Source organism: Saimiri boliviensis, chromosome 1 (assembly GCF_048565385.1).
Source record: "Saimiri boliviensis isolate mSaiBol1 chromosome 1, mSaiBol1.pri, whole genome shotgun sequence".
In the NCBI taxonomy this organism is placed as follows: Eukaryota; Metazoa; Chordata; class Mammalia; order Primates; family Cebidae; genus Saimiri; species Saimiri boliviensis.
Window position 1 is genome coordinate 116,509,124 of NC_133449.1, and position 24,303 is coordinate 116,533,426.

General features: G+C 47.3%; 1 protein-coding gene across 1 annotated transcript; it reads left to right on the forward strand.

The window, feature by feature from the left end:
• The first annotated feature begins 1,547 nt into the window (after window positions 1–1,547).
• On the forward strand, window positions 1,548–24,090 carry LOC141584451 (sodium-dependent noradrenaline transporter-like). Its single transcript, XM_074398676.1, has 13 exons — window positions 1,548–1,856; window positions 2,767–2,945; window positions 6,102–6,444; window positions 13,229–13,363; window positions 15,357–15,460; window positions 16,683–16,807; window positions 17,640–17,752; window positions 19,367–19,495; window positions 19,887–19,986; window positions 20,939–21,039; window positions 21,517–21,684; window positions 23,192–23,263; window positions 23,883–24,090. The coding sequence occupies exons 1-13, from the start codon at window positions 1,548–1,550 to the stop codon at window positions 23,904–23,906; spliced, it is 1,902 nt and encodes a 633-aa protein (XP_074254777.1). The 3' UTR covers window positions 23,907–24,090.
• The last annotated feature ends 213 nt before the right edge of the window (window positions 24,091–24,303 follow it).

Sequence of the window (24,303 nt, forward strand, 5' to 3'; positions counted from 1 at the left end):
GACAGACAAAGCAATCAATGGAACCAGATTCAGAGATAACCTAGGTGTTAGACTAACAGACTGGAAATTTAAAATAACTATATGGAATGCTTACATGAACAGATGGGTAGTTTCAGCAGAGAGGTGGAGACTGTAAGAAAGAAGCAAATAGAAACGTTAGAAATGAAAAAAACGGTGACAGATATGAGAAATGTCTCTAATGGATTCATCAGTAGATCTGACACAGCTGAGGAATGAATGAGTGCACTTGAAGATAGGTCCATATAAATTACCCAACTTAAAATGAGAAAAATGAGTGAAAAAAACCCAGATAATCCAAGAACTGTGAGATAATATCTAATGGTCCAACATATGCATAACTAGAATCCCAGAAAGAGAAGACAGAGCAGGCAGAACAAAATATTTGAAATGATAATGGTGGAGAATTTTCCTGATAGTGATGAAAAACATCAAGGCATAGATCCAAGAAGCTCGGAAAACCCAAGCAGGATTCAACAACTACAAAAACAACATACACAGTTAGACACACACTAAGAAATTATCAAAGGCAGCCAGAGGAAAAAGCCATTGCATACAAAGAAAGGGATTAGGACAGACTTCTCACTGGAAACTACGCAAACCATAAAATAATGGAATGACACCTTTAAAATATTCAAAGGAAAAAGTCTCTCAACCCAGAATTCTATATCCAGCAAAAATACTGTTCAAAAATAGAGGGGAAAAATCTTTCGGAATCGCAACAGAGAGAATTTATAATTACCACATCTGTGTTACAAAAAGTATGAAAGAAAATTCTGTATGTACATAGATAGTATGTCTAAGACAAAAACTTGGATCTTTATCAAAGAAGTGAAGCTCTACAGACAACTTTAAAATAAAGGTAATACATTTTTCCTTATATTTAATTATTGTTTAAAACAAAAATAGCACCAATAAACTGTGAATGTAGAGCATAGGTAAGAACAAAATATATGACAAAAATAATATGAAAGATGAGAGACAGGCATTTGAAGTACACTTTTATAAGATTCTTATACTTTGTTTAATTGGTAATATATTGTCTGAAGGTAAAAGGTGATTAATTAAATATGTATATTGTATACTCAGGAAAACCCATAAAGATTTTTAAAAAGTTATGAATAAGAACACAATAGAAGAGATAACATGAAATCCTAAATACTGCACAAACAAGCAGACAGGAGAACAAAGACACAGGAACAAATGAAAAAGTACTGATGAAATGACAGATTTTAATCCAACCATATCAATAATTATGTTAAACAAAAATGATGTAAACACACCAATTAAAAAGGATTTTCAGATTGGATTAAAGAATATGCAAGACCCAACCAAATGCTGTGTCATAATGAGCTTGACTTCACTATTTGGTGTTTGACTCCTGATGGCTTTTAAGCCTCAGCCTTTTCTTGTCACCTCTTGGTGACACCTGGAAAGCTGAGAAAGCCGGGGTGCTTCCTTTTTGGTGCTGGAGGAAAATTCAAAGCTTACCATGAGAAAGCTTACCACAGCCCCAGTGCAGAATCCTCATGCCACATCTGGTCATCCTGTCCAAGACAGCATCTCAGAGCTCCCTGAGCCTCAGTGAGGGGAGGAAACAGCATATGTTTTCCTTTTGGTCCAGAGAGAAGGGGAGACACTACAGATCAGGGGTCAGCAAGGTGCAGCCCATAGGCCAAAGCGCAGACTGTGGGATCCTTGGATCAGGACCAATGTCAACCTCATTTTGGGGCTCCCCAATAAGTGGTGGGCAATGGGACCTGGATGGACTGAGAGCTGCTAAGCAGATGGATCTGTACCCAGGGAAGTGCATGCTGGCCTTTGATGATCAGTCCATAGTACTCTTGAAATCTATAATAATAGCAGCACTAGTCCAGGCTCAGTGGCTCATGCTTGCAATCCCAGCATTATGGTAGGCCGAGGGGTGGATCACCTGAGGTCAGGAGTTCAATACCAGCCTGACCAACATGGTAAAACCCCATCTCTACTAAAAGTACAAAAATTAGCTGGGCATGGTGGTGGGTGCCTGTAATCCCAGCTACTCAGGAGGCTGAGGTGGGAGAACTGCTTGAACCCAGGAGGAAGAGTTTGCAGTGAGCCAAGATCGTGCCTTTGCACTTCAGCCTGGGCCACATGAGCGAAACTCAGTCACAAACATAAAATAAATAAATAAATAAATAAATAAATAAATAAATAAAAGCAGTAACAGTAGTAAGTAAAAGTCACTGCATAGTTATTATGTGTTTTATTATAAACAGTCTCCATATTAACTCAGAGAGTCTTCACAGAAACCCTATGAGTGGTTCACTTGGTATCAATCAAGTGACGTCAACACGAGGCCCAAGAAGACCGAACTAAAATGAACTGCTGTGGAATTTGCTGTGCAAAACAAAAGCAAAAACAAAAAACAAAAACAATGCAGGATGCTCATTCTAACTATTCTGAAGAATTTCAGGACACCAGCAGCCCAGCGTTAAAGCCACTTGCAGCCCTCCTGACAGCAGGGCCCTGTGACTGCACAGGTTTCAGGCCCAGGAAAATGGCTCTGGTCACAGACAGAGCTGGGATATGAACCTGTGCAGCCTGGATCTAGAGCCTGAGTCTTTAAGTGTGAAGCAGTACTTCCTTCTCACCCAGAACAGCGTTTGAAAGCCCTGTCTGGGCCAGTCCTGGTCTCTAATTGCAGGAGCCTCATTCTGGCCAAGGGCACTCATTTGGCAGCCAGTCTCTGCTGCCCCTCGTGCGCAGTGTCAGATAACCACCCTGCTTCTGGGGAAGAGTCAGGACCACAGCCCCAGGTCCAGGCTCCTAGCAATGTCCGCAGACAGTGGTGCAGATGCCTGGGCTGACACATCCAGAGACAGCATTAAGACTGGTCTCTTGGTTCTTTCGGCCTCTACAGTCATCACCACAGACGGGCTGTTTGGGTGGGAGTTTCCCAAATCTTATTCCTCTTTCAAACCAAGATTAAATGCCTTCTAACTCAGGGTTCCCCCCAACGTCTCACACAAAACGGTTCCAGTTCCTGGCATCTCAGAAGTGTTCAGGAAACTCCATCTACCTAGAATTTTTCTGCAAATGGTCCATCTCTTTTCTTTTCCCTGGACCAGTCTAAAACTTGCAAATTAAAAAACCCAACTGTTTTTCCTCTCCACGCTCCCACAACCTCAATACCTCTGACACCAGATGTGTGAGCTTTTCCCACACACCAATTCTCTAGTGCACGCCCACTGAATAGCCTCGAATGCAGTCCCATCTGACACCATCTGCCTGGAGACAGTGCCAGATCCCACAGCCTAAGGGCTCAGTCCCACAAGAATGCCCCCATGTCAGAGGCCAGTCAAAAGTCCCTCACAGGTTGTAACTGTGAGGCAGGTTCACCACAGGTCGGTTCCCAGCCTATCTGGGTCTGGTGAGACACAACAGACCAACACCTAACACCTCTATGAAGCAGCATTATTACTTGTAGCAAGAAGGGGTTCTATCTCAGTTTGAAGCTGGAATAAGAGATGGGAAACTCCCACCCAAACACATAGGCAGCAAGGGACAACAGAAGGCTGCCTGGGGCAGATGGAGTCTTAGTTGCACATGCCCTGCTTGTCCTGCAGCTGCGGGATTGTGAAGACAGTGCGTCCTGGGTTTCATCCTTTGGGGGAACCATGACATGCTGGGTTAAAGTGCTGAAGAACGTCTTGGTCCCAGGGAGGGATGGGGACAGAGCTGGGGCTGTTATGGCCAGTCCCTCCACATCAGGACATTGCAGCCTAGCACATTCTACAGTTACTCTCGAGTACTACAAGTGAGAAAAGAGGGACCCCTGGGCTGTGGTTCTGACTCTTCCCCAGAAGCAGGGTGGCTATCTGACACTGCGCACGAGGGAGCAGCAGAGATTGGCCGCCAAATGGGTGCCCTTGGCCAGAATGAGGTTCTGCAATTAAAGACCAGGACTGGCCTGGACAGCGCTTTCAAACGCTGTTCTGGGTGAGAAGGAAGTACTGCTTCACACTTAAAAAGACTCAGGCTCTAGATCCAGGCTGCACAGGTTCATATCCCAGCTCTGTCTGTGACCAGGGCCAGTTTCCTGGGCCTGAAACCTGTGCGGTCACAGGGTCCTGCTGCTAGGAGGGCTGCAGGTGGCTTTAACGCTGGGCTGCTGGTGTCCTGAAATTCTTCAGAATTGTTAGAATAAGCAGCCTGCATTGTCTCATCTTGTTTTTTGTTTGTTTGGATGCTTTTTGTTTGTTTGTTTGTTTTTCCACAGGGAAATTCCATAGCAGGAAATTCCATAGATGGAAGAGATAGGCTCAGACTACCTTAGGATTATTTGTTTTTCTTACTCAAAAAAAAAAAAAAAAAAAAAAAAAAAAACAGGCCAGGCACAGTGGCTCACTCTTGTAATCCCAACACTTTGGGAGGCTGAGGCAGGAGGATCACGAGGTCAAGAGATCCAGACCATCTGGCCAACATGGTGAAACCCCATTTCTACTAAAAATACAAAAATTAGCTGGGCGTAGTGGTGTGTGCCTGTAGTCCCAGCTATTCGGGAGGCTGAGGCAGGGGAATTGCTTGAAGCTGGGAGGTGGAGGTTGCAGTGAATCGAGATCATGCCACTTGCATTCCAGCCTGATGACAGAATGAGACTCCGTCTCAAAAAAACAAAGAATACAAAAAATTGGGAGGGCGTGATGGTGGGCGTCTGTAATCCCATCTACTAGGGAGGCTGAGGCAGGAGAATCACTTGAACCTGGGAGGTGAAGGTCGCAGTGAGCAGAGATCAGGCCATTGCACTCCAGCCTGGGCAACAAGAGCAAAACTCTGTCTCAAAAAAAAAAAAAACAGAAAAAGGCAACACTTTATTGATGGCTAATATATTACAAAGAAGTGACTAACACCAACTGACAGCTCAGAAAATATTACATATTGAGCACAGCCAGTAACCTTACCCAGCTCAGGGAAGAGCATGATGAGTGTCCTGGAGTCCCCATCCTGTCCTCTTCCAGTCAGTAACACCCTCACCCCCAGCCCAGGGCACACCTCTCCTGACTTCTAATCCTTTAGGTCAGTTTTGCCTGTTGAATTTTATATGACTAGAGTCAGAGGCGCTCTTCTGGATCTGACTTCTTTCTCTCAGCATTGTGTGTGAGAGCCATCCCTCTGGGGGTAATTGCTGTATAATACTTCCCTTAGGCCAGGTGCAGTGGCTCACATCTGTCATCGCAGCACTTTGAGAGGCTGGGGCAGTTGGATCACCTGAGCCCAGGAGTTTGAGAAAGGCTGGGCAACAAGGAGAACCTCAATCTCTACCAAAAGAATATAAAAATTAGCCAGGCATGGTGATGCACACCTAATTCCCAGCTACTTGGGAGGCCAAGGTGGGAGGATCACCTGAGCCTGGGGAGATTGAGCCTGCGGTGAGCCGTGATGGTGCCACTGAACTCCAGCCTGGGTGACAGAGTGAGACCTGTCTCAAAAAAAAAAAAAATACTCCACTTTATAAATATATCCTAATTTATCTATTCCACTGTTGATGAATGTTTGAGTACTTTATGATTTGGGGTTATTATGAATAATGCGGCCATAAACATTCTAGAGAATGTCTTTTTGGTGAACATGTGTACAATTTTCTATTGAATCAATACCTAGGGCACAGGATAAGCATCCTTTTAGCTTTAGTAGCTGTTCCTCAATAGGAGAAATTTTCACTTTTGTCTCAGTCTCTAGACCAGGGATTCTCAGATTCAGCAATATGGACCCTTTGGGTGGGATCATTCTTTGTTATTGGAGACTGTCCTGTATGTTTAGTGGCACCCATAGTCTCTATGCCAGTCATACCACCTCTCCTCAAGTCATGACAATAAAAAACATCTCAGACATTGCCAAATATCCTCTGGGGGGCGGGGGTCAGGGGCAAAATAGTCCTCCCTCCTGCTAAGAACTGCTCTTTACAGTGTGAGTTCTATGAGGATAGGAACCTTCCCTATTTATTTCTCCATGGCCAGGCAAGCAATAGGCACTTAGGAGATTTTTGTCTGTTAAAAGCAACCATGAACTTGGAATCTCCCCATATGATTTGCCTCTTCCAGGACAGAGTGGTCAAGGGCACAGGCCATGGCTGACCAGGGCAGACCCATGTGGCGCATGGCAATGGCTGGAGCACCCGAGTTAGGGGAGAGTGGTCAGGTCCTGTCTCCATCAGCGTGCATTTGCAGGGACTTGCCTGTGGTCATGGCCTCTGTCATCCTCCCTAAAGTCTTTTACCCTGGTCCCCTCCCCTCCCCTCTGGGCAGGCGTGGCGTCTTGCACCTTCACGAGAGCAGCGGGATTCATGACATCGGCCTGCCCCAGTGGCAGCTCTTGCTGTGTCTGATGGTCGTCGTCATCGTCTTGTATTTTAGCCTCTGGAAAGGGGTGAAGACATCGGGAAAGGTAATATCTCTTTGTTTCTCTTTCAGTTGGGAAATCAACCTTGGGGGTGTGTGTGATTATTTCTAGCAATAATTATGTAGTTGGTGAACAAAAAAGATGGAGCTGGAAGTGCAAAGCCTGGGCTCAAGCCCCAGTTCTGCCACTGACTTGGACAAATGCCTTCCCTTCCTCTCCCTTCTCTTTCCCAAGTCTGTCTCCCCAACAATAGATTGAAGGGGTATAAGTGGATCAGAGTTCCTCATACTTTCCTGCCAAAGCTTCCCTAATACCAGAGGCCAGGGACTTGGGTATTCCCAAAGGCCTCAGGACAAAGCCTAGAGATGCCATCCACATGCCCTTGATAAATCTGGAATCTCAACCTAAATCTTCATGCAAATGTTGTGTGCCACTCTGGAATATGACTATTTGCTTTATCATAAGATCAATAAATCCCCTTCTGAATTTTTGAGAAAAAAAAAAAAAGAATGCTCTAGAAGACATCCAGATGTAAGCTGAGTTTTGTGTTTCCTCGGATACAGAGGTAAGTGCCCTCAGGGTCCCAGGTGCCTTGGAGAGAAGAGCATACTTTAGATGACCCATGAGGGCCAGTCCAGAGTTAGTATTCTAAACTTGGGTGACACCGTCCCCCTGTAGCCAGCCTCTCAGGGTGGGGAATATTCAGGAAATGGCTCCTATTGATTTTTAGCCCAGGTAATATCATGGGAACAACAACCCCATTTGGGCTCTACAGGGTCCATTTAGTAGCTTGACTGTACTAAAGAGGATATGGATGGGAAATGTTCTTTCCAGTGTTCTGGTTAGCTAGTGCTCTGTAACAAACCACCCCAAAATGTAGTAACTCAAAATAACAACCATTTTATTGTTTCTCACAATTCTATGGGTTGACTGGGATCAGCTGGGTGATTCTTCTGCTCCATGTTATATACCCTGGACTACATATCTGGGGGCTCGGCTGGGCTGAATATTCTAGATGGTGCATACACACTGCTGGCAGTTGGTGCTGGCTGGGAGCTAAGTTGGAGCTGCCAACTAGAGCATCTTGGGATGTTTCCACATAGCCTTTCTATGATGCTTGAGCTTCTCACAACATAGTGGCTGAGTTCCAAAAACATATCCCAGGCAGACAAGTCTCAATGATGTACAAAAAGCTCTTCCAGTCTCTGCTTGCATCATTCTTGCTATTGTCCCAGTGGCCAAACCAAGTGTTGTGGTAAAACCCAGTATCCGTGTGGGAGGGAATTACACACAGGTGTGAGTTCACTGGGGGCCACAACACACCAGTCTATCTTAATCAGGCGGGTGTAAATTTTTGAGAAACCTCAGCAGGCAACTGATTTTGGAAAGGAGGTGTGCACTAGAGTTCTCTCTGATACTCCTGGAGTTTTTGGTCATGCCATTGGGAACAAAGACAGTAGCAGGGAAGCAGCAGCCACTAGGTATGAAATCCATCAAGAAATGGAGATGGAACTTCCTACCAGCATGTTGGGGACACAGTGTCTACCCCAAGAAAGCACACAAACAAAATGCAAACTAAGGCTTGGAGAAAGTCTAAGGTGGAGAAAAGCCAGGTTAGGACCACTACCATTCTGATGCCTGACACCTAGTTGGTCTTCAGTAAATATTTATTGGGTGATTGAATGATGGGTGGGTATATAAATTTGGGGAACTTCATTGAGTGTTCTTTGAATTTAATTCAACATATACAACCATTTATGGACACCTACTATGTACCAGGCTTGATGCTAGTACTAGTGATGCAAGAATAAGACAGGTTCCTTCTTCAATTGCTTTAGTCTATGCATATTGTAGGCAGGTTATGGGTCAGCCAATGTCACCAGCTTCTTGGATCTCTGTCCAGAGACATATGTGTGTGTCCCCATTTAATAAAACCCAGTGGTCACAAACTATGTGCACTATTATACATCTTGCTTTTTTTTAAGCTTAACTTTACCTTGGAGATAATTTCACATGCAGAAGTCAGATTACATTTCAATAGAAATACAAACTGTGAGTTTAAAAACTGTCATTAAATCAGCTTAATGAGTCATCACATACACTTTTTAAAAACGAAAAAGTCTAGATAATAAGAGATCATTGCACATATTAAAGTAAGAGCTGTCTCTTGGAATTTTTGTTTCTGTTACAGCAGTCTGTAAGTTTATGTGTAGTTTGTCTTGATATTGAAGGTATTTCTTAGCATGCTTCATGGTCAAAAAGTGTGAGATGCTGCATTAGTGGAGAAAGGAAGCTCTTTCAACTGAAAGTATCTCCAAAGACCATAGGGAAGGTGGCGTTCAAGCTGGATCTATAAGGTCAGTCACAGGTAGAGGTGGGAGGGAGGGAAGGGATTCTCAGCAGAAGAAACTACATGAGCAAAGTGGCGGAGATGTGAAAGCACCAGACCAGCCTTATCTAGCACTCTCTGCACTTTTCCTGGCTACTAGAAACTGGGCTCTCTTGGCCTCTGCAGGCACAGACAGAGGCCTTGAGGGGAGACAGGGCCCATTCCTGTGAATTGCAGAAGATGTATGAGCTTTATACTGCTTCTGGCCTTGGCACAGGGCCACCACAGACTTCTAATATTGCACCCCAAGATTAGGTTCCCCACAGCCATCACCAAAGAGGGTAGAGACTACCCCATCTAGTTTAGCTCTTGGCTAGAGGAGAGTATATGTTGCCTGCAGGCAGGCTGATGCGAGAGAGACCAGGAAGAGTCGAGCTGAGCATGCTCAGTTCTTTCCAAAATGCACCTCCAGAGAAGGTAATGAGGGGTGAACCTGGGTGTTATGCTAGGAAAGTCCCCCATGTAGAAACACGATGAGAGAGGAACATGAGTCCCCTCTGCGTGTGTCATCCGAAGCCACAGCCCACATTTTGCGTAAGTCCCTCAGTGTTCTGACCACTAATAGGCATGCCATAGGCAGTCTATGGAGAGGAGATTTCTAGAATGGGGAGCTTCACTGAGGACATTCCTGTGCCCCAAAGTTAATTGTTTTTATAAACTAGCGTATGAGAAAACCAAGAGTGTTGCTTATTTCTTTCCAGACTGAACCTGGCACAGGACACTGAGCTTTCCTTAGCAGGCTTCCATAGCCTCAGAGCTGGCCTCAAATGAATTGCAAATGTTCATACCTCTGGTCTTGGCAAGTAAAGGCTGTGCTGGTCCTGGCTTGCTTTAGTGACTTGCTTGGACTCTATTATAATGAACACCATCGTTCACATATGAGTGAGGCATATACTAAAATATTGTCGTCTGGGGTTTTTCTCAGTAACATCAGTGCATACCCTACACCCCGTAAATCCTTCTTTTTCAAATTATATCTTTTTTTTAATTAGTGAAAATGTCCCTAAAACTCAGTTCAGAGGATCACAAATTCTAAATCAGTAAAAGTTAAATTAACACAGATTTACAGTGGTAAAGCATGGACATTTATCATCTCTGGGTCCGAGTCAACCTTAGAGTAGTTCCTGGGCAGTGTTTTTCAAACTCTCATGCATGTAAGAATCACAGAGAGGTCTTGCTAAAATTCAGATTCCTGGGTCCCTCCTTGAGAGAGTCTGATTCAGTGGGGATGATGCGAGAATTTGCATTCCTGACAAGCTCCTAGGTGAAGCTGATGCTGCCGGTCTATGGACCTCACCTTGATCTAGGCAGCCCTTTGCTTGATGCCTGAATTCAGGCTTGCACAACTTCAGTGACAAGCATCTCACCACCGTCCTGGGCAACTCTTTCCCTTGAGAGAGCTCTATCAATTTGAACGTGCTTTCTTTTATGGAGCCAAGATCTTCCTCATTTTGATTATGGGCAATTGGTTTGAATTTGGTACCCTGGAATCACACAAATTATCCATAGAAACACCAGCAAGTATAGATTTAAAGTGACAGAAAGCAGTGACCTCCCTTAGGGGTTTAAGGACACTTGTAAGACTAATGTGCTGCTCATAGCATTCTTCATCTTGTTCTCAAAATTGGACCAAATCTAGCTTCTCATGGCCAGAGCTGTGTTGCAAGTTGAAATTCTGAGAGCTGAGAAGCCTGGGGTAGAGATGACAGAGCCCAAGCCTTTCTTCTGTTTACCCATTGTGCATTCAGGGCACATGTGAGCATGAGTGAACTGTTGGCCAAAGATCCAGGAATCTCCCTTTCAACACAAGATCTTAGGCAGCTGAACACCCTCTGTCAATTCTGAGAATCTTCAGCAAGACTCAGATGGTCTAGCTTTGAATACATGGGCACAGACAAAACAAGTTTCCTGCTTTCTTGATGCTTGACTATAGTCAGGGTTTCAGATCAGTCATGTCCTAATGCATTCCTTAGGGAAATTGCATCCATGGCCATCAAACATGGCCAATGCAGGGCCACCTCCAGGACTCATGGGAGATTCCTTAGAGTCAGAAGTCAAGATACTGTTTTCTGATGGGAAGAGTGTGGTCTCACCTGGTTTGCTGGGCTAGGCATTGCACCTCGGCTGCAGCTGTTGACATGAGCGTTAAGAGACCAGAGCCATTAGGACTAATTACAAGGAAATGTGAGAGCTCCTCCTTGTACCTTTTGCCAAGGGCTTAGACCTATTCATCTCAGTTCAGGGGACCGATTCCAAGATTTATTAACATAAGGTCACCTAGATGCAACAGCTTCACTTTCCAAGGCATGTTTCCCTCCTTATTTGTTATGCCAATTTGTCCTTCCTGTTCTTGCCTCCCTGAAAGAAAACAAGTGGAAATCCCATTTCCACAAAGACCTTCCTAGAACAAGGGAGTGATGGAGAAACAAGTGGACAACATGAAACAGAGGAGGCTTTCCTGCCTGATTCCTTCTGAGCCCAGATGTGACTGCCACTATGCATTTACTCACTCCCGTGCTGACTCAGTTATTCATTCACTTGCTCACACACTTATTCTTTGACTTAGTCATCCACTAACTCTCTGATTTATCACTCACCCACTCATCCATCCATCTACTCAATGCTCCACCCACCTAATCATCTTATCCATCCTTTTAACCATCTACTCAATCATAGTCCAACCATCCCCTCATCCATCCATCCATTTACCTAACAATCCAGTCATTCATCCACAACACTGTCCAATCATTCATATGATAAACGTATTAGGATTCACATATGCCGGATGCTGGGATACAAGTTTGAAAAATATAGAATTTTATTTCTAAGGGGGCCATGATCTAGTGGGAAAGACAAGTAAAAAAAGAGGATAAATCCCCATCCTTAAATATAAGTATGAAAAACATATGGCTTTATTTTCTATATCTCCATTTTTGTTTAGCACCCACATCTTTTTAGCCTGGCAAAGAACTTTCATGTTTCCAGGTTTCCACTCTCTCCTTAGGGATGTGTGAAGATTCTCAGGGCTTCATAGTTCCAGAGCTTTGGGGATGTGGAACCATCTAGCATTTAAGTGATAGCCCTTTTCATGTTTCAGCTGCGTTCTCCTTGGGTCTGACTGCCTTAACCTTAACCAGATATTTTTACTTGGGGCACAGCATTCTTTCTGCAAGGCTACCTATGACTATATCTCCCTAAAGTAGTGATTTCTCACTTTGGCTGCACAATTTTATTACCTGGGGAACTTTAAAAATATATACTGCGTTTCAGGCCCAGCCCAGACCAACTAAATCGGTAACGCCAACAATGAGATCTGAGCTTTCACATTCTTACCTGTAACTTCCCCCAGAGTATTTGAATGTGTAGCCAAGGGTGAGAAGGAACAGCAAGGAAATCCATATAACACCTGCGTCCCTGTACCTACATTTCTTTTCTGTTCCTCCAACCTGGGCACGGGGATAGAGTGTCTTTTTTAGTCTGGAGTAATCTCTCCTTTCGTATATTTCTGAACAAGACACGTTGCCTGTGTGTGTCCCACATCTGTTCCCATCAAGATGAAGAATGGACAGAGGTTCAGCTTTCTGCCCAGCCACATCCCTTCCTGGGCAATGTGCTTAGGAAAGAAAACTTGCTTAAAAGAGGGTAAAGAAAAAGAGGAAGAGGTAAACAAAAGGGAGAGAGTGGAGGAGAGGGAGAAGAGGGAGGGAAGATGGAGCGAGAGAAAAAGAGAGGAGAGAGAGAGACAGAAAGAAAGAGAGACAGAAAGAAGGAGAGAGAGACAGAAAGAAGGAGAGAGAGACAGATTTCTAAATATCTTGCCAGCCAGATAGGTGCATGCAGCAACCAGTAGCAATGGTGTGATGGACACAAGACTGACGGGGAAAGGGGAGAGCACAAGGTGGATGTACTTAGTTCTTCCTGGTCCATGAACCACACCTTGATCTAAGCAATCCTTTGCCAATGCCTGTATTCATAGTAACAGTTGCATAACTTCAGGGACACGTACCTCACCACTTCTTTAGGCTCTTTTCCTTTAGAGAGCTCTATCTATGGGAAAATTCTTCATTTTATGGAGTCAGGGGTCTTTCCGTGAAGGAGTCAGGAGGGGTGGCTTTGTAGATGAGGAGGCATCCGGTGCTATGAGAACCTAGTCTTTGCCCTCGGTGCCCTTGGTTTCCATCATGGTGCTATCCCCAGTGTGGCTGACTCTCGCCCTGGGTTCTGAGCTCCTCTAGGGTGTGCCCTGTGTCTGTTTCCTGTTCTGGCCCTGGATTCTGGATCCGGGCCTTGCCTAGAGCTGGAACCTACAGCATGTGCCTTGGGTAAAGGAAGGTGGGAAACAGCATGACTGGCTCCCTGGGAAAGGGCTCTGTGCCCCACCAGCGCCCCATGGGGTTGGGGCCAGAGCGAGGCTCTCACCCAAACTTATCCATTGCCCAGGTGGTGTGGATCACAGCCACGCTGCCTTACTTCGTGCTGTTCGTGCTCCTGGTCCACGGTGTCACGCTGCCCGGCGCCTCCAATGGCATCAATGCCTACCTGCACATCGACTTCTACCGCCTGAAAGAGGCCACGGTTAGTGCTCAGTGACCACCCAGCCTTGGGCCAGGCTTCTGGGAGGGTTTTCAGGAGCAGGTGACAATGGAAAATCTGGTCCCAGCTCTGCCACAAACGTACAGCATAGCCTTGGACAGGATCCTTCCGTGTCTGAGCTGCAGCTTCCCCATTTGACAGTGCAGATTTGCACTGACAGTCTCCATAAGCCCACCCAGCTCTGGAGGCCTGGGATTCTGTGGATTCATCTGGTGACCTTCACAAACTACTCTTTTCGAGGAGAGCAATACCCTGTGAAGAGGACGTGATGTCCTGGTTTCTTGCTCCTGTCCTCCCTCGCTCACCCTAGCCATCCCTGCCCTCTTTCTACTCTGTGATCCCCACACCTGATCTTTACCACGATCCTGTGATGTCAGCATAAGGATAGATTCAGCCATCAGGGAGGCTCTGCCAACCCTCTTCCCCAACACCCTCAGCCAACCACTGCCCCTGACCAAAGGCTCAAATTATGGTCAAAGTGGGTGAATCTGGTAGTGGAGTCCAGTGCAGAGCAGTGAGGGTGAAAGCAGAGACAATGATAAAGATACTCATTACCTTGAGCACCTTCAGGTAACTGCGGAGATTACTTCCAACCCCCTCTTGCAGTGCCCCTCAGTGAGAACACCTTAACATGCTGTCTTTCGATGCTCCATGGCTTCTTTATTTGAACCCACGATAATTCTGGCAGGCCCCAACAGCGCAGGATTGGGAGACATGCATCCCAATATGCATCTCCATGGTTGTAATGCCCCAACACGCTGCAATGTTACAGACTAGTAACCAAGAGAAAACCAATTTTTGTAGTAGCTACCAGAAAGATAATAGAACATAAGGAAATGAATCAGCCTTGTAAATTGCAAAACAAGTCAGACTTCTTTTTGTTCTGTGACTGTTGATGCCAAACCTTTTAGATGTGTAAAAACTAAGCCCTCAGCGCAGTCTCAAGGAGCAGATCCGTCTTCCCTCATCAGATGGTCCTGCCCTCTGTTTGCACAGCTGGGGAAGCCTGGACTAGTACCAGCGAGGAGATGACAGACATCTCTCAAATCTGAATTGGAAGGCCAGGCGCAGTGTCTCATGCCTGTAATCCCAGCACTTTGGGAGGCCGAAGCTGGCAGATCACTTGAGGTCAGGAGTTCAAGACCAACCTGGCCAACATGGTGAAACCCTGTCTCTACTAAAAATACAAATATTAGCCGGGCATGGTAGCACTCCAGTGTAATCCCAGCTATTCAGGAGGCTAAAGTGGGAGAATTGCTCGAACCCAGAGGGCAGACGTTGCAGTGAACCAAGATCACACCACTGCACTCCAGCCTGGGTGACAGAGTGAGACTCCACTTAAAAAAAAAAATCTGAATTGCATCTCTTTGAGTGGTGAAGTAGAATTATCCCCATTATACAAATGAGAAAACAGAGAGAAATGAACTTGACCAGGGCTAGAACATGAGCAAGAGAAGTTGGAAAGTAATTCAGATGTCCAGGCCTCCAGCCATTTGCTTTTATCACCCAAAGGATGGAATAAGCGAGCCCCACTGGCCCCCAAGCTGTCACCATTGTCTATGGCTTGTAGAAGCCTATTAGGAACAGTCCTCCCCTTCTGAAAATGCCACCTCTGCAACTCCTAAGATGGCCATAACCCTCTGTTCTTGCCCGTTCACACTCTAGCCTAGAACTTTTAGTATGGTTAATTTTCTTTGAAAATCAGGGCATGAAATTGAGTGAATGAGTTCCTACAGGGTCAGCTCACTCACAGCTGCTACCCAAGGCTGGGAGTTGCGAGAGAAGCCCAGGCTCTCTCTGCAGTTGTTTTGTACAAGATACAGGGGAGGGAGTTGCCAGGGCTGCCCATCTGTGGTTTAAGCTGTATTTCCTCTGGTCTCAGAGCATCCCCAGGGTTTCTCAGCCCTTCCAGAAAAGTGAGGTGGTCCCGTGGTATAGGAAGCAGAGGTTGATGGCTTTTATCTGCTGGTTTCAGGTATGGATTGATGCTGCAACTCAGATATTTTTTTCCTTGGGGGCTGGATTTGGAGTGTTGATTGCATTTGCCAGTTACAACAAATTTGACAACAACTGTTACAGGTAAGACCTTCCTCAGAACTCTGGGATGCTCTCAATCCTGGGGTTGACCCTTGCATGAGTGGCAGAGAGGGTTCTTATCTGGAAGCCAACTCTCCCTGGGCAAGCCACATTTTCTTCTTGTGGACCATCCTGGGCGTTCTATAAACTGCAATGTGGCCTCTGAGGGTCCCAATAACCACATTTCATTTCAGGATGCCTCTTAAACAGAAGTGAGATGTGGAACTGGGAAAGTTGAAGTCACCAGCATTGGGAGATGGGTAGCTGGGACAGAGGAGAACTGTGCAGATTTCAGTGTGGACAGCATTGGCTGACTCTGTCCATCAGATGCCCAGGCAGGCAGGGGTAGAATATCCCTGCTGCTGAGGGCCTGGCAGGATCAGAGGTGAGATTGTAGGGCAGACTGAGACTCACTCAGAGGACCATGATCTAGCTCAGTTCAGGAAGCACTCAATGCTGCCTCCTGCTGGCCCAGTGCTCTGGGGACTTCAGGCACGGGCACAAATTTAGGTTCACTTCCGTTACACCATCCAAGGCTTAAGGCAGAATCATAGTGTCTTTGGTACATGGCAGAGTCCGATGAATGCATACCAGTTTGACAGGCTATAGGGAGGTAAGGAAATGGGGTGATCAGCCGCCTGATAGAAAACAAGCCAGTGCATGGAGGTGAATTTGCGATGAACCCTGGAGGATAGTTAGGATTATGCTAGGCAGATGTGGAGTGGACAGCACACACTATGGGAGAAGGGGGACAGCACAGCCAGATACAGGGAGGTGGTTTGTTTATGGACCAGCGAATTGACTGGTTTCAATTCACTGTTCAGAGTACACAGTCGTACTGTTCAGAATACACCTTGAGAGTCATGGAAGATAAATCTATAAGGAAGGTTGGGTCTTCCTAGCAAAGCTCTTGCATGACAGGATGAGGAGCTGGAAGGCACTGGGAAGCAACCATGGAAGGTATGTTGAAGGAGGCTGGTGAATTAATTTCCTGGCAGGAGTTTGCCAGTAGACTCTGGTATCGGACTGTTCCATCCATATGTGGTTAGCCTACTTCCTGCGCCAGTGATGGTGGGGCCCTGGATCCATGTGGCAGCAGGAGCTACTGAAGGAGGCATGGCCTTTGAGGCTGGGGCCAGGCTGCGGGTTCTATAACTGGCCCAGCAATCAATGCACAGGGTTGAGGGTGTCAAGGAGCTTGACCTCATTGTGATTCTTCCCCCAGGGATGCCCTGCTGACCAGCAGCATCAATTGCATCACCAGCTTCGTCTCCGGGTTTGCCATCTTCTCTATCCTTGGTTACATGGCCCATGAACACAAGGTCAACATTGAGGATGTGGCCACAGAAGGTGGGTGGGCAGCCCACCTGGGCCCCAGCTCACTGAGGAGGGAGCTGAGAAGCCCGCCTTATTCTTGGCTGCATGGCTCTGCCTTTGGCTGTAGGATCACTAGGCTGTCTGTGGAGGTATCCAAACCACTCATATGATTGACTTTCCCTTGAGGTTATCAGTGAGAATTTCAGGCAGTCCCAGGCCCCATGTATGTAGCAGAACCTTCCTCTGAGTCAGGCTGGGAAGAAGAGATTTTGGAATGTCCTCTCTGTACCAGTCCTGGGCTAAGCACTTGACATACCTCCACTTAGTGCTCACAAGGCTGCCAGGCAAGTGTCAGTAGACTCACTTTACAGATGAGAAGACTGAGACGCAAGCCAAATAAGTTGTCTGGCATCACCCAGCTAGTAAGCAACGGTACAATAGTGTTCATACCCCAGGCAGTTCAGCTCTGGAGCTTGTGTCCTTCCCTGCAGTTTCCCATATTCTTATGGCCACAAAGAAGCTGAGACCTAGGGAAGGGCTACTTCTGATGCATTCCGAGGACCCCAAGCTTTTGTAAGTAAGAGTGAATGCCTTGTAGAGTATAGGAGGTGGGGTATGCAGTATGCAGTCTGTAGCTTACCAGGCAGAAAACTGCTCTCCAGTCTGGCTGTTGGGGGCAACCTCTCCAGTGCGCAGGTGAGCTGTAAGTTCATGCTGACTTCGTCTGTTATCTCTAGACCTGTGGTCTGCTCCACCCACACATGACTGACCCATCTGGGGTAGGGGGCCCCCAGATGCTCCCCTGCCACATGCAGCTCAGAACAATGGTTTCAGCCATTGATGAGGTCCTTGATGTTTCTTGCAGGAGCTGGCCTAGTGTTCATCCTGTATCCAGAAGCCATTTCTACCCTGTCTGGATCTACATTCTGGGCTGTCGTGTTTTTCGTCATGCTCCTGGCGCTGGGCCTTGACAGCTCAGTAAGTGACCCTGCTCAAGATACCTGTCCCCCATCCCCCTGGGCCTGACCCCTCCACCAACACACAGTGCTGGGCCTGAAGCTCCCACTATTCAAACACCTGGTTAATAGTTGTTTCCAGCAGGCCCTATTTAAATGTAGGTCAAAAAAAGTGAGTCCTGACTCAAAAAGATAAGACTTAGGCCAAAGCCAAGAGCCATAGGAACCCCTTGGTATCTTGGAAATACAGATGAGAAGAGACTTCGGATAAGCCAGCCCAACACCGTCCTCTTGCAGGTGGGGAAATGATTCAGAGGGGACACAGATAGAGTCTTGTTCTGTAAACAGGCATTCTCTCATTATATTTTATCATCAACAATCAACAGGCCGGGAATGGTGGCTCATGCCTATAATCCCAGGGCCATGGAAGGCTGAGGTGGGAGGATTGCTTGAGGCCAGGAGTTTAAGGCCAGACTGTGCAACATAGGGAGACTCCCGTCTTTACAAAAAAAAATTAAAAAAAAAAAAATAGCTCAGTATGGTGGTATGTGCCTATAGCCCTAGCTACTCAGGAGGTTGAGGTGGGAGGGTCACAGGAGCTCAGGAGTTGGAGGCTGCGGTGAGCTATGATTACATCACTGCACTCCAACCTGGGTTTAGTGAGATCTAGTTTAAAAAAAAAAAAAAAAAAAAAAAAACGAAATGAAACTCAAACCCCAAACAAACAAAAACAGTTTGAACCTCAGTAGTTTCTTACATCCTTTTATTTTTTCCAAATGTAAGACTGGGTTTAATGATGTCTTTTAAAATCTGTGTCTGCCCTTAGTACATCATGCCTGGAAGTTTGCAAAAAATCTTATGGAAGGGCTGGCACATGGGTTTCCTCCCACTGCCTTTTGCTTTCAATCAGTAGATCTGCCAGGAGCAGGGTGTTAAGGAGGGTTTTGAGGCTGCTTCTGGGCTTATAATGGAGAATACTAATTTTGATTAACAGCGTCTGCCAAGAGGAGAGGAGAGGAGAGGAGAGAAGGAGGGAAGGGGAGGGGACAGTGGTAACTTTCATGCCTGTCTGGCCCTCACAGTGGCCTCATAAGGAAACAATAGAGCAGTGGATGTGAGACCCTTTCAGACTCTAAGAGTCTGGAGTTTGAAGTGACCACTTTGCTCCATCATTAGAAAAGCAGCCCACAATCCTTATTAAAAAAGACTGTCTGAAGTTCTCATCACCAGCAGCTCGTCCGCAGGAGTTGTTTCCAGAGACCCTTATTGACATAGAAACCTATGACACGGGTTTTTGTGTTTTACTGGTTTCACTCCGCTATCAGCTTATCTGTACACACTCGGGCTGAGTGAGGAGGCAGGAGACAGGTAGCTGCTGAGCAGGGAGCTAGGGGAGACAGGAGTTGACTTAACCCTCACCCTCTCCCACGTAGTTTCTGAGTTCTGAGTTTGCCTGAGAACAGGACAGAAATGGGGCAAGAAGATGGGGAGGAAGGAAGGATGTGCTGATTTCTCAAGAGAGGAAAGGCAGCCTGCGGAGTCCTGGGCTGCAGGAGGCCCTAGGAACCCCGGGGCCTGAGAATGAGGTCCAGAGAGACCCTCATTCCCACATCCCACCCCTCCTGGTTCCCTCCAGATGGGAGGCATGGAGGCTATCATCACGGGCCTGGCAGATGACTTCCAGGTCCTGAAGCGACACCGGAAACTCTTCACATTTGGCGTCACCTTCAGCACCTTCCTTCTCGCCCTGTTCTGCATAACCAAGGTGAGTCGGAGCTGGGCTCTGGGTCACGTGGGGCCTCTGGGCAGATTCTTGGTCAAACACTGGGGCTGAGCTCAGGGAGAACAATGCAGGACTCTGCACCCTCGACCCGGTGGTCTCCTTCCACCTCTGATGCTGAGGATTCCACTCAACCCTGTTAATTGTTTATGGACCTGAGGGGCAGCAAAAGTCCCTTTGAAACCCATCTAACTCTTTGGCTGAAACTGAGGTGACTGTACCATAACTCCAACAGCACCACACCCCTGCGGCCTGTGGTCTCAAACAGGGTTCTGAGCAAGCAGGACAGGGGCAGGTAAGAGTTGAGGGACACAATAGTCAGTGCCCACGTTTGGCCAGAAAGGTCCTCAGGCTTCTTCTTCTCTCCCTGGCCCAGGGTGGAATTTATGTGCTGACCCTCCTGGACACCTTTGCTGCGGGCACCTCCATCCTTTTTGCTGTCCTGATGGAAGCCATCGGAGTTTCCTGGTTTTACGGTATGTGAGTATGTGGAAAAGCCTCAGCCTGCCATTTCCAGGACAGCCACCTAAAATTCCAGAGTCCAGCAAGTTGCTTCTTGGGAACAAATCTCAATCCTTGGCTCATCTTTGGATGAACCCACCCTTAACAGGAGGCTACAAAGGCCCCTGAGGGTATCCGCATCAGCTTCTAAAAGAGGAACCCTTAGGAAAATGCTGACCCCCAAGTCATACAATTCATTCTACCTAGGGTTGCCAGATTTAGCAAATACAACTCAGGTTGCCTAGTTAAACTTGAATTTCAGATAAATAACGAATCATTATTTAGTATAAGTATAGCCCAAATATTGCGTCAGACATACTTATGCTAATTTTTTCCCATTATTTATGTGAAATTCAAACTTAACTGAGTATCCTGTATTTTTTTCTGGAAAACTTATTCTGGAAGGGAACTGAGAGAATATTTTACAAACCTTAAATGTGTTAATTGTTTGTTTCCCGCCCCCCCCAAGTGTCACACCAACATGTTAGTTCTGTTCTCACTCTGCTACCACTCAGAGAGAGAATCAACGGAAGAAGCTGGGCTCTGCTAGCAGATTGAGGTCAGGGAATGTGCTGTATGTATAGTTGCATCTGTTATTTTCAGAGCGAGCATAAGCAAGAGGAAAGAGCTGGGCTTTGGAGTCAGACCAACCAGCTGTGGAATCTGGGGCAAATCCCCTCACCTCTCTGAGCCCAGGTTTCCCTCTGACAAGTTAAATGGGGTGGCACATGAAAGTGGATATTGGTCTGGAGTTTGTCCTCTCCCTCATTCTGCATTACAAAGTGCCCATCCCAACTCTCCCGAGTCCCAGGATGTCAGCAGCTTGCCCACTGCCCTGCTCTCCACCTGGGGCCAGGACCTCATGGGAGGCCCTGGCCCTAGTTGTTGCGGGGGCCGCTGTAACAGGCCTGCCCTGTGTGTGCACAGGAGTGGACAGGTTCAGCAATGACATCCAGCAGATGATGGGGTTCAGGCCGGGCCTGTACTGGAGACTGTGCTGGAAGTTCGTCAGTCCTGCCTTCCTCCTGGTGTGTAGTGTCTGCCGGGAAGCCCTGCATGTGGGGAGTGGGGTGTGCCCAGGATGGAGCTGGGTGGGGATATTTGCTGCTTAGGGGGGAGGCTCTGGGATACAGAGGCCCTGGTCATGTAGAGGGGTCACTTGGGATGCTTGGCCCTGTGGATAACATGGTAGGCATCCACCTTACTGGGGGGTTCCCGAGCGGGGGCCGGGTCCCTGGGGGCTGTTATGTCTGCTCCAAAGTCACCTTTTGTTCTTCCTCTTTGCTTGTTCCCTGTCATCTCTGCCTCCTTTTGATTATCACTTGCTTCCTGAATTCTTGATTCTCCATCTCTTCCTCTTTCCCTCCTTCCTTCTTTCCTCCCTTCACTGTGATGCTCACTGCTCTTCATTTCTCTCCCACCTTTCTCCCACCTCCTTCTCTCTTTCCCTTCTTGTCTCTCTTCTGCCCTGTCTTCCTTTCTCTCCCTTCCCTGCCCATCCCTAGTTCGTGGTCGTGGTCAGCATCATCAACTTCAAGCCACTCAGCTATGACGACTACATCTTCCCGCCCTGGGCCAACTGGGTGGGGTGGGGCATCTCCCTGTCTTCCATGGTCCTGGTGCCCATCTACATCATCTACAAGTTCCTCAGCACACAGGGCTCTCTTTGGGAGGTGAGCTCTGGGCCTCCCCTGGGGAACAGGGTGGGAGGTGGCCGAGGGGGACGGAAGGACTCTCATTCCTGTTGGGTGGGGGAAGGGAGACAGGACACAGACGCTAGGGTCAGACTGATTCACCTCATTGGCCAGGTTATTTACCCTGATGAGCCTCAGTTTCCACATCTATATCCTGATGATAATACTACATCCGAAAAGAAAAAGGAAGCACTTAGCACAGTGCCTGGTGCACAGCTGGGGTTGGGTACATGTTCCTTGGGGGTGCACTCAGCCCTGAAGCTCACTCAGGATTGATTAGACAGACTACCTGAACCCAGCTCACTCTCGTGTCCCCATCTAAGCTTTGTCATTTCCTCAGATGTCCCAGCTCTCCCCATCCAAGCCCACTGTGATCTGCTCCACCTGGTTCTCACCTGCCTCTTTCCAGAACCTAATCATCTGATCAGCCTAAACCAGAGATTTCTGAACCAGAGATTTTCTTTCTATGCATTCTGCATATATGTCAATATTTATACATGTGTATAAATATATATACACATATGTACATATATATACACACATACACATTTATATAAATATTTAGGAAACAATGGCCTTTATCCTGAAATTATGCCATTCCTATTTGATTAAAATACCCTTTCTTTTATAAACTAATAGTGATAGTCTTATTCATATCCTTACTTTACAAAACAAAGATTTCATTCCTTCATTCCTTTATCCACTCATTTGGAAGGTTATTTATTGGGACCCAGATATATGCTGGGCAGTATTCGAGGTACTAGACAAAAATTCCTGCCCTTATGGAGTTCACATTCTAATGAAGGGCAGGTAAACAAAATGGAAGGCAATGAGCCCAACGGACAGTCCCCACCCTCATTGTGAGAAGTTTCCTGTCTGTGAAATCCCTAAGTTGGAGGGGGGCCTCTGTTCTGGGTCCCTGGGAGGACCAGTGTTCAGTGACCTCATTCTAGACATGGGAACTGGGACCTGGCTTTCTATTCTCTACACTTCGGGCAGGGGAAGGCTTCCCACTATCAGTGATCAATTGTTGGTTCAGAACACATGGCTTGAAACCCTGAAAGTGCCCCCACTGCAGGAGGGCTTCCCTGATTCCCTGCAGGGCCAGAGGCTTCCTTCCACACTCTCCCTGCTGCACTTTCTCCAATCTGGGTCTAAGACAACGTGTGTGTTTGTTCATTGCCAGTCCCTTACATGGGCTGTAAGCTCCCCCACAGTAGAGACTGTGTGCGTCTCCTTCAAGTCTGGATCCACAGGGCCTAGCCCATGTCTGACCACAGTAGGCAGCTCAAGAAACACTGGTTGGATGAATGACTCAATGAACCAGCTCCACAAACAAGGCTGGAGGTGTCTTGTACAGACTACGAATGCTGTCCACATGGGGCTGCAGGGCCAAATAGCAGGCGGCCCTCATCTGGGGGTGTAGCTGGGTTGCCAGAAAGGTATCCCTGGGCCAAGCTGAGGCCTCCTCTCCTCCTCCTTTCAGAGACTGGCCTATGGTATCACACCGGAGAACGAGCACCACCTGGTGGCTCAGAGGGACATCAGACAGTTCCAGGTGGGTGCAGCCCGGCCCTCTGGGGTGGGGATCATAGGGACAGGCCCTGGCTGTTCCCTCCTGGGCACTGCCCAAGGCTGGACCTCACAGCCAGAAAACCCAGAAACCCAGTGTGAGCTGTAGCCCACAGGGGTGTGGTGTCAGGATCAGAGCAGGAGAGGGAGCGTCCTCTGCCTTCTATCAGCCCATGCCTGACCCTCTGCTCTTTGATCCTGGGATGCCAAATGCCATCTTTCCTATCACTCTGCTTAACCCCTATGAGTTGTTGCCATGGAGTGTCATCAACCATGCTGAAAATTCCTTATCTTGAAGGAAGAGCTGCAATACCTTGAGCAAGTATTAGAGCATGCAGGGCTAACATATTGGCCAAAGGGGAAAAGGATGGGGGACAGGGAGGTCCCTGCAAGCCCATGGCTTCAGGCTTGCTATGTGACTTTGGGGAGGTTCTGCTGCCCTTTCGGGGCCGCTGTGACAGTTAGTTAATTGACCTGCATGTTCCCTGAGGTCCATGAAGGAAGGGGGTGTTTTTCTGCCTCCTCTGCTTCCTGCTGCCCCCACCAGCTGGCCCTCACTCCTGTCGGTCCCCACCATGTCAAGTCCTTGCTGTCTTTCTCTGCAGTCAAAACACTGGCTGGCCATCTGAGCCTGCCGAGAGGAGGAGGAGGAACCCCCATGCCAACGCCCGGATCACAGCCAGCTGCTTCACCCCCACCGCGGACACCATCTTGGGATTCCTCTGCTGGAAGCTGTCCTTCTGATCTTCTCTTCTTTTACCAATTACAAATGATTTCATGGCTCTAGTTTTTGTTCGCCTTCTGTGTATCTGGCCTGGGGGCTATTAGCTCAGAGGAGAGGAGCAAACAGGAAAATGACTTCTGTTGCATCCCCTTTGTTTTGGGGGAAGTCTCTCCTACTTTGGCAGCCTGCCGAAGCTAGGTCCTTGAGGTCGGAAACCCCCATCACATTTGCTTAGACTTGGGGCACAGAAGTTCTTAGTTGACCAAATCAGAGAGAGGATGGGTTTTTGATCAGACGCCAAT